The sequence below is a fragment of the Drosophila melanogaster genome, chromosome 2R (genome assembly GCF_000001215.4).
Source record: "Drosophila melanogaster chromosome 2R".
In the NCBI taxonomy this organism is placed as follows: domain Eukaryota; kingdom Metazoa; phylum Arthropoda; class Insecta; order Diptera; family Drosophilidae; genus Drosophila; species Drosophila melanogaster.
The window spans coordinates 24174790-24186364 of NT_033778.4; the positions used below are offsets into that span (position 1 = coordinate 24174790).

At 38.1% G+C, this 11575-nt stretch overlaps 1 protein-coding gene and 7 non-coding genes across 12 annotated transcripts, besides 1 other annotated feature; all 8 read left to right on the plus strand.

The window, feature by feature from the left end:
* The first annotated feature begins 87 nt into the window (after positions 1 to 87).
* On the plus strand, positions 88 to 11554 carry Nop60B (Nucleolar protein at 60B). 5 transcript variants are annotated; one of them, NM_001014547.4, is given in 13 exon segments: positions 88 to 178; positions 239 to 607; positions 684 to 935; positions 1128 to 1402; positions 1638 to 2042; positions 2104 to 2502; positions 9934 to 10004; positions 10217 to 10262; positions 10450 to 10500; positions 10689 to 10738; positions 10926 to 10978; positions 11199 to 11232; positions 11433 to 11554. In NM_001014547.4, coding segments are annotated over 6 exon segments (1527 nt in total). In that variant the 5' UTR covers positions 88 to 165; the 3' UTR covers positions 2317 to 2502; positions 9934 to 10004; positions 10217 to 10262; positions 10450 to 10500; positions 10689 to 10738; positions 10926 to 10978; positions 11199 to 11232; positions 11433 to 11554.
* On the plus strand, positions 1439 to 1578 carry snoRNA:Psi18S-1820. Its single transcript, NR_001911.1, has one exon. It is a non-coding gene; the product is annotated as a snoRNA:Psi18S-1820 (small nucleolar RNA).
* Positions 2502 to 9929: a mobile genetic element.
* On the plus strand, positions 10051 to 10134 carry snoRNA:Me28S-G1083a. The gene has a single exon (NR_003831.1). It is a non-coding gene; the product is annotated as a snoRNA:Me28S-G1083a (small nucleolar RNA).
* Positions 10298 to 10380, plus strand: snoRNA:Me28S-G1083b. The gene has a single exon (NR_003832.1). It is a non-coding gene; the product is annotated as a snoRNA:Me28S-G1083b (small nucleolar RNA).
* On the plus strand, positions 10534 to 10616 carry snoRNA:Me28S-G1083c. Its single transcript, NR_003833.1, has one exon. It is a non-coding gene; the product is annotated as a snoRNA:Me28S-G1083c (small nucleolar RNA).
* snoRNA:Me28S-G1083d lies at positions 10773 to 10855 on the plus strand. Its single transcript, NR_003834.1, has one exon. It is a non-coding gene; the product is annotated as a snoRNA:Me28S-G1083d (small nucleolar RNA).
* Positions 11036 to 11133, plus strand: snoRNA:Or-CD9a. The gene has a single exon (NR_037743.2). It is a non-coding gene; the product is annotated as a snoRNA:Or-CD9a (small nucleolar RNA).
* Positions 11273 to 11363, plus strand: snoRNA:Or-CD9b. The gene has a single exon (NR_037744.1). It is a non-coding gene; the product is annotated as a snoRNA:Or-CD9b (small nucleolar RNA).
* Positions 11555 to 11575: the final 21 nt, after the last annotated feature.

The following is an 11575-nucleotide window of genomic DNA, read 5'->3' on the forward strand; positions in this document are numbered from 1 at the left end:
ATTTCCATTTATGTATCGATGTCTTCATGAAATACATTTCTGTGTAGTCACACTTATCGATAGACCGCGCACTCCACGTGTTTTTCGTCCATTTTCTCGCAGCGCGCAACACGTGCGGAGGTTTCTCTCCGTCTATTAGTTGATTTAGCAGAAAACGTAGATAAAATGGCCGACGTGGGTAAGTCTGGCAAGTGATGAATTAAAAGAGTGCCCAAATAAACGGACTATGCGCCCGCAGAAGTACGCAAGGAGAAGAAAAAGAAGAAGATCAAGGAGGAGCCCTTGGACGGCGATGACATTGGCACGCTGCAGAAGCAGGGCAACTTCCAAATCAAGCCCTCCTCCAAGATCGCCGAGCTGGACACCTCGCAATGGCCGCTGCTCCTGAAGAACTTCGACAAGTTGAACATCCGTTCCAACCACTACACTCCGCTGGCGCACGGATCGTCGCCCCTGAACCGCGACATCAAAGAGTACATGAAGACTGGCTTCATCAACCTGGACAAGCCGTCGAACCCCAGCTCCCACGAGGTGGTGGCCTGGATCAAGAAAATCCTCAAGGTGGAGAAGACAGGCCACTCCGGCACGCTGGATCCCAAAGTCACGGGTAAGTGAAGCGCGTGCTCGCCTACCGCCATACAAACCTAACCTCATTGTGTGCCGCGTGTTTTTTTTTCCTACAGGTTGCCTGATTGTTTGTATTGACAGGGCCACCCGTCTGGTGAAGTCCCAGCAGAGCGCCGGCAAGGAGTACGTGGCCATCTTCAAGCTGCACGGAGCCGTGGAGTCGGTGGCCAAGGTGCGTCAGGGCCTGGAGAAGCTGCGTGGTGCCCTCTTCCAGAGACCTCCACTCATCTCCGCCGTAAAGCGTCAGTTGCGCGTTCGTACTGTCTACGACAGCAAGCTGTTGGACTACGATGAAACCCGAAATATGGGTAAGTCAGAAGTTTTGTTTATCCATTCTCGCTCAGAGTTGGTGCGTCGCTGCTGGATTAGTTTATCCTGCAGAGGTGCAGCCTGCTTCAGCCAGTGAAACACCAGTATTTGCCTAACACAGCAAATGCACAATGTAATTGTTAAAACCTCGTCTTTTTCTCTCCTCCAATTCTGCCCACTCACGTGCTCAGGTGTTTTTTGGGTTAGTTGCGAGGCCGGCTCCTACATCCGTACCATGTGCGTCCATCTTGGTCTCGTACTGGGTGTCGGTGGCCAGATGCTGGAGCTCCGCCGTGTCCGCTCGGGCATTCAGTCTGAGCGCGATGGTATGGTGACCATGCACGATGTTTTGGACGCCATGTGGCTGTACGAAAACCACAAGGACGAGTCTATGCTGCGACGTGTGATCAAGCCGCTAGAAGGTCTGCTGGTCAACCACAAGCGCATTATTATGAAGGACAGTTCGGTAAGTTTGACATCCAGTTGCCGTTTGCGAAGTAGTACCCCATGATATTAAGCCGGCAGGTGCCTGCAATCCCCACGGGCACCTGTGACTATGATTGGGAACAGCAAAGCTGCTGATGTGTGTATGTTGGGCAGCGCTCTTATCCTGCGCGCTCGACAAAGAATATTCGGTCGACATTTCCTCTAGCAAAGGACCCCCTTATGATATCAACTAACAACCATCAATCTTTCTCCAGGTCAACGCCGTTTGCTATGGTGCCAAGATTACATTGCCCGGTGTCCTGCGCTACGAGGATGGCATTGAAATCGATCAGGAGATCGTCATTTGCACCACCAAGGGTGAGGCCATTTGCCTGGCCATCGCCCTCATGACCACAGCCACTATGGCCTCTTGTGACCATGGTGTGGTGGCCAAGATCAAGCGAGTGATCATGGAGCGAGACACATACCCGCGCAAGTGGGGATTGGGACCAAAGGCGTCGGCCAAGAAGGCGCTCATTGCCGCCGGCAAGCTAGACAAGTTCGGAAGGCCCAATGAAAACACACCTAAGGAGTGGCTGACCGGTTATGTCGACTACAATGCCAAGAAGCCAGCAGCTCAAGAAGTCTCCCCCACAAATGGCTCCAGTGAACCCAGCAAAGTATGTTATTGAAAATGAGTTTAACATGGTATTCACTTGCTAAATAATTGTGTTCCTTTAGCGCAAGTTAAGCACCTCCAGCGTTGAGGAAACTGCTGCGGCGGCGGTATCCGAGGAGACTCCTTCCAAGGACAAAAAGAAGAAGAAAAAGAAGCACAAGGGCGACGAGGAAGCCCCAGAAGCCGCTGAGGAGGAGGCAGAGCCAGTAGAAAAGGAGAAGAAAAAGAAGAAGAAGAAGGACAAGGATAGGGACAGAGACGAAGCTCAGGAATAGGAATCAGAAGTTTCTATAGGATTAGGTTTTAAAGAGAATTCTACGCTTTTTTGTAGAGGCACCTACCGATTGCTAGCTGTTAGGTTTAAGGAGTGTTTTTATGTGTAGAAGTGCATACAAATTACAAATGCATTTAAGTGACATTCGCAATGCAATAAATTGAACATTTTATTGTGGAACTCTATTGTAATGATGAACTCCAATTAAGAACACAAGTCCGTTTTAAGTTGAAGGCAGCCGTCGGGCTGACATATATTTATTCAATTTCTTCTTTTGATTTTAGAGTAGGCAGAAATGGTTCTGTCAGCTCAACGTCTACTGAGTCTCTCTGATTTTACAGTTTTTTATATATTTGGACTTAGGCTAATCCGCGTAGCTGCGCTGCCGGGTACGCCAGCAGCGGAGCGGCGTTCTTATGTATATCTTATATATCTAGGCTTATCGGGAGAGCGAGATATGTATGTACGTATGTAATATGTATTTGGTCGGCGTGTGAATGCTGACCATGCACTTATACTTTTTGCCTTCGAGTGGGTGATCATGTTACATCCGCCCTGGCCTAACTGCGTGCATAAACATAAACATAAACATAGCAACAAAGTGCTGCCATAAGTTAATATGCTATTTTATTTAATTGTTCTTAATATTGCATAGGCACATACTACATCTCCCTCCTTTTGAAAAATAACGTAACCTAGTGAAGTTATTTTGATTATTAAATGCAAATTATTTTATTTTTATTTTTATTTTGTTTGTGTTTTTGTTTGAACAACAATAGTTGATTTTATAATGCAAAGATAAAAATATACGTAGTGTATGGAAAATTTGTATAAATGATTAAGGAAAATATAAGTTTAAATTCAATCATGAATGAAATTTCTTTAATCTATCTTTATGAACTATTTGTTTTTTGTTTTTATTAGTAAGTAGCGTAATATTGTTATTATCTCCTATGCTTTCTATCTTATAGGGCCCCGTATATTTAAAGTCTAATTTATGACCTACCTCATTTCTTAGTAAAACTTTATCTCCTACTTCTAATTCTATGTCTTTTACTTTTAAGTCATAATTTTCTTTATTTTTTTCTTTGTGTGCTTCAAGAAGTTTTCTTGCTCGAGCATATGCTACCTCTAACCTATATTTACTCTCCTTAGCGTAATCATCTATGTTATATATTGGTTCTATGCTATGTAGTTTATTAAAATGTTTTGGTAAATTACTTGTTCTACCGAAAACTAATTCATATGGACAATAATTATGTACCATAGATTGGGTCGTGTTGAAGCAGTATACGAAATATTGAAGCCATACGTCCCAATCGGTTTTGTCCGTCGATATGTAGGATCGTATATACTCGTTTAAAGTTCTATGACTTCTTTCTACTACTCCAACTGTCTGGTGGTGATGAGCTGTTGATGTTATATTTTTTATTTTCAAATATTTACACAGGTCAGTAATTATTGAATTCTTATACTCTGTTCCCATGTCCGTTATGAACGTCTTCATTGGACCGTACTTTAGAATAAAAGATTCAAATATAGCTTTTGCGACTGTTTTTGCGCTTTTATTTGCTATTGGTATGGCAACTAAGTACTTGGTTAAATCACATATGAGAGTGACTGCGTACTCGTTACCATTTTCTGACTTGGGTAGTGGACCAATTGTGTCCACAACAACTCTATCGAAAGCATGTTCTGGTGTTTCAGTTATCGTCATTGGAGTCTTTGTGTGCTTTGTTGTTTTTGCTTTTTGGCATTTTTGACATTTCCTTACGTACTCTTTTATGTATTTACTCATATTTTTCCAGTAATAATGTCTTTTGACCTTGGCCAAGGTTTTTGTAATGCCTGTATGCCCTCCTTGTATTGGATCATCATGTAATGTAGACAATATAGCTTCTTTTTCTTTTTCATTATTTATTTGGGTCACCGGGTTAAGTAGCGCTACTTTTAAATTCTTTAATATTTTATTGCCCATATTTTTAAATTTATCTATTGAAACGTGTTCAAAGATTTTTTTCCACGGTGCCATTTTGATTTGGCTGATATCATATATACCGGCCTGCAATTCAAGCCTTTGGAGAAATTGATCTAAATCAAGAATTCCATTAGTATAAAGATCACCAACATCATATCTTGCAATAATTTTCTTTCCATGTTTAAATAAACATATCGAGTCATTCAATTGCAATGTCACTACTTTTCGTACCTCGTCATTTGTTATGACTTCGTATACGTTGGGCTCTGAAGCTATTTCTTTGGTTTGCTTTTGCAAATCCAATTGTTCTTTTCCTGCGCAGGATTTTTGTCTACTTTGAAATCTTGTAGTGACTTTTAATATATTTCCAGTTATATCTTTTAGCTCTTTGATGGTTATTCTTGATAACGCATCTGCTACATGATTGTCCTTGCCCTTTAGATACTCTACTGTAAAATTATATTCCTCTAGTTCAAGCCTTATTCTAGTTAATTTAGAGCTGGGGTTCACCATCGAGAATAAATATGTCAATGGTCTATGGTCTGTTTTCACAGTGAAATGTTTTCCGTAAATGTATGGTCTGAAATGTATTATTGCCCAATGAATTGCTGCTAACTCTTGTTCTGTTGTACTCTTATTGCTTTCACCTTTCGTAAAAGCTCTGGATGCATAAGCAACTGGGAGTTGGTGGCCATTATGGTTTTGAGTTAAAACTGCGCCACACGCTTGCTTGCTTGCATCTGTTGTTATGCAAAATTCTTTGCTGAAGTCTGGGTACTGCAAGAGTGTTGGGTTAATTAGCTGAGATTTTAAATATATGAATGCTTTTTGACATTCATCTGTCCACTCGAATGGAACATTCTTTTTACATAATCTTGTTATGTGCCGCGAATAGTCGGCGAAATTTTTGATAAAACGTCTGTAGTAATTGCAAAATGCTACAAAACGTCTAGCGCTGTCCGCATCATGTGGAACTGGGTAGTTCTGAATGACATCATATTTTTTGTCATCCGGCAAAATTCCTTTGTCTGTGCATTTGTGTCCCAAAAATGTGACTTCATGCATGAAAAATGAACATTTTTCAGGATGTAACTTTAGGTTGTATTCCCTGCATTTACCAAAAACTTCAGTGAGGTTTTTAAGCATATGTTTTTCGGAACAACCTATGACTATTAAGTCATCCATATAAAGGAATGCTTGAGACGGTTCTATTCCGGAGAATGCTATAGTCATCATTCTTTGGAATGAATTAGGCGCTATTTTTAAGCCAAATGGCAATCGCGTGAAACGATATGAGCCATTGCTGGTTGAGAAAGATGTTATATCTCTCGAGCCTTCATCCAGTTCGATTTGATGAAAACCTGACATTAAATCAAGGCAGGAGAAATATTTTGCTCGACCAAGTTGGTCCAAAATATCATCTATTCTCGGTAGTGGAAATTTGTCAGCTAAAAGTTTCTTATTAATTTGGCGATAGTCTATTACTAATCTCCATTTCTTTTTATCAGAATTCGGGCTTGACTTTTTGGGTACTAATAGCAAAGGGCTATTGTACTGTGAAACTGATGGTTCAACTATTTTATCTTTTATTAATTTCTGAACTTGGGCTTGTATTTCTTCCACTTGACTATGAGGACTTCTATAATTTTTCGTGTATACTGGCTCATCATCTTTTAATCTCAACTGTTGTTTATACAAATTATTAACTGTTATAGGTTCTGATTCTAATGCAAATATATCTATATATTCGCTGCATATATTTTCTAATTGTGATTTAAACAATTCGGGGAAATTTTTCTTTAATTGAGATAAGACAGTTTTATTTCTGTGTTCACTATTTGCCTGAACTACATTGTAGTTCGAAAGTGGCTCATATTTTAGAGTGTCCATATTGACTAATTGGTCGGAATCGGTTGTATTTAAAATTCGGACAAATGTATTACTTGATGTTGCGATTGTATTTGCAACATAAATACCAGTTTGAATTTCCTGGTTTGGAATTAAAATGTTATCATCTTTTGATGATACTATTAATCTTCGGACAACTTGGGATCTTGCTGGTAATAACGTTGTGTTAATACCAGAGCTGTATGCTATGGGAATATATATTGGAAATTTCAAATTGTTTGGTCTAATTATAAACCAATCTTCTTCTTGGTTTAAATCGATTTGGCAATTATATTTTTTTATGAAATCTATTCCGATTATTCCATCACACGGTATTGGAAAGTTTTTATCTACTAAATGAAAATCGTGTGGGATAACGTATTTACCTGTCTGTATCTCAATAAAAGTCTGTCCTCGAGACTGAATTTTCTGTTGGCCTATGCCTTGAATGTTTATTTTATTGGTTATTTGAATATTAGAAAATTTGTCAGAGTTCTCTTTGAGAATAGAGATATCTGCACCTGTATCAAGTAGAAAAACTAGTTTTACGCCTGTTTTGGCATGAATGAATGTAGAAAATATGTTGAGATTATAATTGATGGTGTATACTCTACGATCTTCTTCTACTGAGTACCTAAAGGCTGTTGCGAGTTTCCCTGTTCTTGGATTACTCGTACATTGGCATTGTTTCTGTTGTAGTTGTTCTGACTGTTGTTACGGCCTCTGTTTCCATTATAACGGCCTCTGTTATAGCCATTATAACGGTTATTATTTCCATTATAGCGGTTTTGATAACCGTTATTCTGGTAACCGTTATTTTGGTAACCGTTATGGTAGTTGCCTCTAATACTATTGTTATTAAAGCCTCTACCGCGGTTACTACCTCTATTGGCATTTCCGTATCCTCTATTGGGTCTGTTACCTCTAAAGTACATCACTTTATTGATGTCACCGGTAACTCTTGTACTCGTTCTTATGTATGCGCTTATCGCTGCATCCATAGTGGTGCAAGTCCCTGCTTCCAGTACTGTTTTGATACTTTCGTGCTCAGCACGATGTATCATGGTTTCAATTGCCTCTTTGGTGCTTAGACCAGTGGCATGTTCTAGAGGTATACCCTCATCGATATAGGAAGCTTCTAAAAGTTTTCTCAGGCTATCAACTTCAGCGGTAAATCGCGTTGCAGTTTTACCTCTCTGCTGAACTGTTGCTAGCTTTGCTTTGACATTACTGGATGTCTCACCGACAACTACTTTCTGCAATTTGTTTATAATTGCTGGAATTGTCGTTTCATTGTCAACTGAGTTCAAAATTGTGCCAACTATTTTTGACTTAATGACCTCAACTGCAATGTCTTCAAATGGTCCCTTAGCTAGGTCTACCAATTTGATTGCCTTAATGAATCTTTGTAAATGGATCTTTTGCCCATCAAATTCTGGCACTGTGCAGGCGACTTCCCTAATGTAAGACCTAATGGCAGCTGCTTCTTCTGCCATGGTTAAGTTATTTTCGGAGTCGGCTGCGTTATTTGTTTTATCGTCGTTCTTCAGCATTAATTTTGCTGGTATAGTTAGATCGTGAAGATCTTCCTCTTTAATGTCTTCCTTGACTATAGTCCTATCTTCCTCGTCAGAGTTAGTGCTGTCTTCATTCAAATTTATTCTTAGTGGGGTGTTTACTATGGTTGGAATTTCTATCTGGAGACTGAATTTATTTTTTATAAATATTAATTTTTCTCTTAATGTCACCAGTAGGTTCAAAGCCTTAGCACACTGTTTGCGTTCCAAATTCTTTCTATTTTGTTGGATCAACTCTCTGATTTCATTATAACTATTTACCAAGACTTGGGCATTCCTATTGATTGTTACAGCTTGTGTTGATCTGTTTTGCGTTAAGCACTTATAGGATTTTCTGAAATTTTCATTTTGATCTTTTATCTGATCAACAAGCTTTTCCCAGTCCATGCTGTGGTATACTCATAACTTCAAATTTATTCATTTGTATATATTTTTTTTTTTTAATGTAGATAAATTCAATATTACGTTTTATATTTTTTTTTTATTTATTATTTTTTTTTTTTCATATAATTTTTCTCATATTTTCATTCATAATTGACTTTATTAAAGATCTTCCTTAAATATTATCTATACCGTTAGCAGTGCTACGGTATCGTTTCTTAAGACACTTGTTATGCAGTTTGTATATTTTTATTAATGCATTGGATACCATAATTAATGCAATTACAATTAGTATTATGGTTATCCAGAACAAGTCTGCATTTTGGACTTCTACTTTATTTATTACATTGGCTGTAGAGTCCACAGTTTTAGTGTCTATTAGACCCATTTTGGGTATACTAATTTTATATTTTGGAGAATAGAATAGAAAATTTCCTTTGTATATACTTTTATTTTCAGTTTTACTTATTTCATTTGTCTCTATAGACATTTATGTTTGGAATTATCTATTTATAAAATCTTTCAATGTTCGCAAGAGTAAAAAAAAATTGTATTTTACATTGTTGCCTGCCTGATTCTAGCTATGGCTTCACGGGCCATATTGGGTTAACAGGGCATAATAGTATATGCTCCGTTTTACAATATTTCTTACAATTTTTCTTATCTATATATATTTTATATTTACTTTATATTTATATATATTTATTATTATATTCTGCTGTTGATGATGCTCATCAGGTGTCAGCTGGGCGTCGCCGGGGGTGGCACGCTGACACTCCCTCGCTGCTGTCTATTTCTTCGCCGCTGAAGACGTCGATGGTCGCTCACAAGTCCCCAGGCAGTGGGGACTCCAGATTCCTTCGCAGCCAGGGGGGCAGGACTTCTTTGGTTTTGTTAATGCTGGTGCTGGTGCTGGACATGCCTGGTATTTTGGAACTTCATTAATTGTGGGTATATTTTTAATATTATCTGAGTGAGTTTTCTCGAGCTTATGGGTCTTTAATTCTTGCTGATATTGCAACAAGTGGTCTAGCTCTGCATGTAGCTTTAGAGCTTTCGACCAAACCGGTGGCGTTTGCTGACCGTATATTAGCCACCTTACGTGGGCTATACGTTTATTCAGCTTAGTTTTCAAACCGCCACGGTGTTTGCCCATACTCAATAGAACTCTACTCACTCAGATTTTTCCTTGGTTTTTGCAGTTCCATTTAATTAGTCCAGTCTTCTTCCAGTCCAGTGTTCCTTTGTTCCTTTGTTTTCACCAGCTTTGGTCAATTCGTCCAGCGTTGGACGACTGTCACGGTCGCCATGTAATGATGAACTCCAATTAAGAACACAAGTCCGTTTTAAGTTGAAGGCAGCCGTCGGGCTGACATATATTTATTCAATTTCTTCTTTTGATTTTAGAGTAGGCAGAAATGGTTCTGTCAGCTCAACGTCTACTGAGTCTCTCTGATTTTACAGTTTTTTAATATATTTGGACTTAGGCTAATCCGCGTAGCTGCGCTGCCGGGTACGCCAGCAGCGGAGCGGCGTTCTTATGTATATCTTATATATCTAGGCTTATCGGGAGAGCGAGATATGTATGTACGTATGTAATATGTATTTGGTCGGCGTGTGAATGCTGACCATGCACTTATACTTTTTGCCTTCGAGTGGGTGATCATGTTACATCCGCCCTGGCCTAACTGCGTGCATAAACATAAACATAAACATAGCAACAAAGTGCTGCCATAAGTTAATATGCTATTTTATTTAATTGTTCTTAATATTGCATAGGCACATACTACACTATCGCTAGTTTCTTAGGTCTTAGCTTTTCCTTAGGTTTTTCAGATAGAAAGGCAGGGAATACAGACAGCAAAGGTGAGTTAACATATTACTACGTTCCTTCAAGAGTGGCTTTCGTTTGCGTTATCTGATGAGCAATAACTTTCGCCCCTAGCTGAAAAATGATACTTCTCATGTTGAATGCGAGATTGGTCTTACTGAAAATAACGGAAAATAGAAAAGCTCATTTGAGTTTCTAAAAACGTTGACCTGGCCTCTTATTAACTTAATTTATATTTCTATTGTAGCTTGGAATACTGCTCAGAGGACAAAGCGGGAGTGACGGAAGATACGGTTAGTATCTATTTGATGACCATCTTTACGTTATATTAGTTCTGATGAGCATTAACTTTCGCCCCTATCTGAAATTGAAACTTCTCTTGTTGAATGCGAGATTGGTCTTACTGAAAAACTAAAAAACTATAAGCACATGTGGGCTATCTATATCCAATATATTTTAAAACCCAATATATATTTACAGATCGGCGGAACGAAAACTAAAAACGTGCTTCGAATAAACATAGGAATTAAGGTAAGAATGCCTTAATTTATAGTTGAATTTCTTATTATCATGATGAGCATTAACTTTCGCCCCTATCTGAAATTGAAACTTCTCATGTTGAATGCGAGATTGGTCTTACTGAAAAGAATTTCGATTTAAAAACACGAAAACAATTTTCTAAGCACTTTCTAACCAAATTTTGCCCATTCTCTTTACAGATTTGTTGATTAGGTTATGCAATATATGGACTATAACTTTAATAAAATAGGTAAATATTGAATAACTAAAAGTTATTAAAATGTTTTTAAGTGATGAGCTTTAACTTTCGCCCCTATCTGAAATTGAAACTTCTCCTGTTGAATGCGAGATTGGTCTTACTGAAATGACTCACAATTAAAAACAAGCCTCAATCTTTTCGATTGCCTTTCTAATAAAATGCTACTTTTTCTTTACAGATAAGTTCAAAAATTTTTTTGAAAATCATTGAATGCCACAGGAATCTTAAAAGGTAAATGTATTCAAAATGAATTATTTCTTTGCGAGAATAACTAACTTCTTTGAAAATTAACTGATGTAAAAAAAAAACTGAATTATGTGGCATGATTTTCACATTAACCGCAACAAATCCTACTCCAATAGGTCCTACTGACAATTCTCACAAAAATAATGCATTTAGGCCAATACAATAACAACGATGCCTAACAATTGACTCTCCTTTGCCTTTTCAGTTCGCATGACACTTTATTGCGTTGAGTAAACAAGGTAAAAATAAATTTAAAAAAACTCGTTTGCCCAGTTTCTAGTGAAAATGTTGAAATAAAAATACTGATTTATGTGGCATGATTTTCACATTAACCGCAACAAATCCTACTCCAATAGGTCCTACTGAATATATTCACAAGAAACTTAAGGTGTGTTTTAACCAGATGTGGTTCTAAGTGAATTTTTTCTTATATTTGCAGATGTGCTTTTGGCGACTTTCCACTGACTGTTCCAATTGAGTTCCATTTTATGCCCTTTTTTAGGTACAACACTGCCCAAGACATCATATAATACTTTATAAGCAAATAAAAGAAACATACACAAAAAGCACAACTTCTTTTTA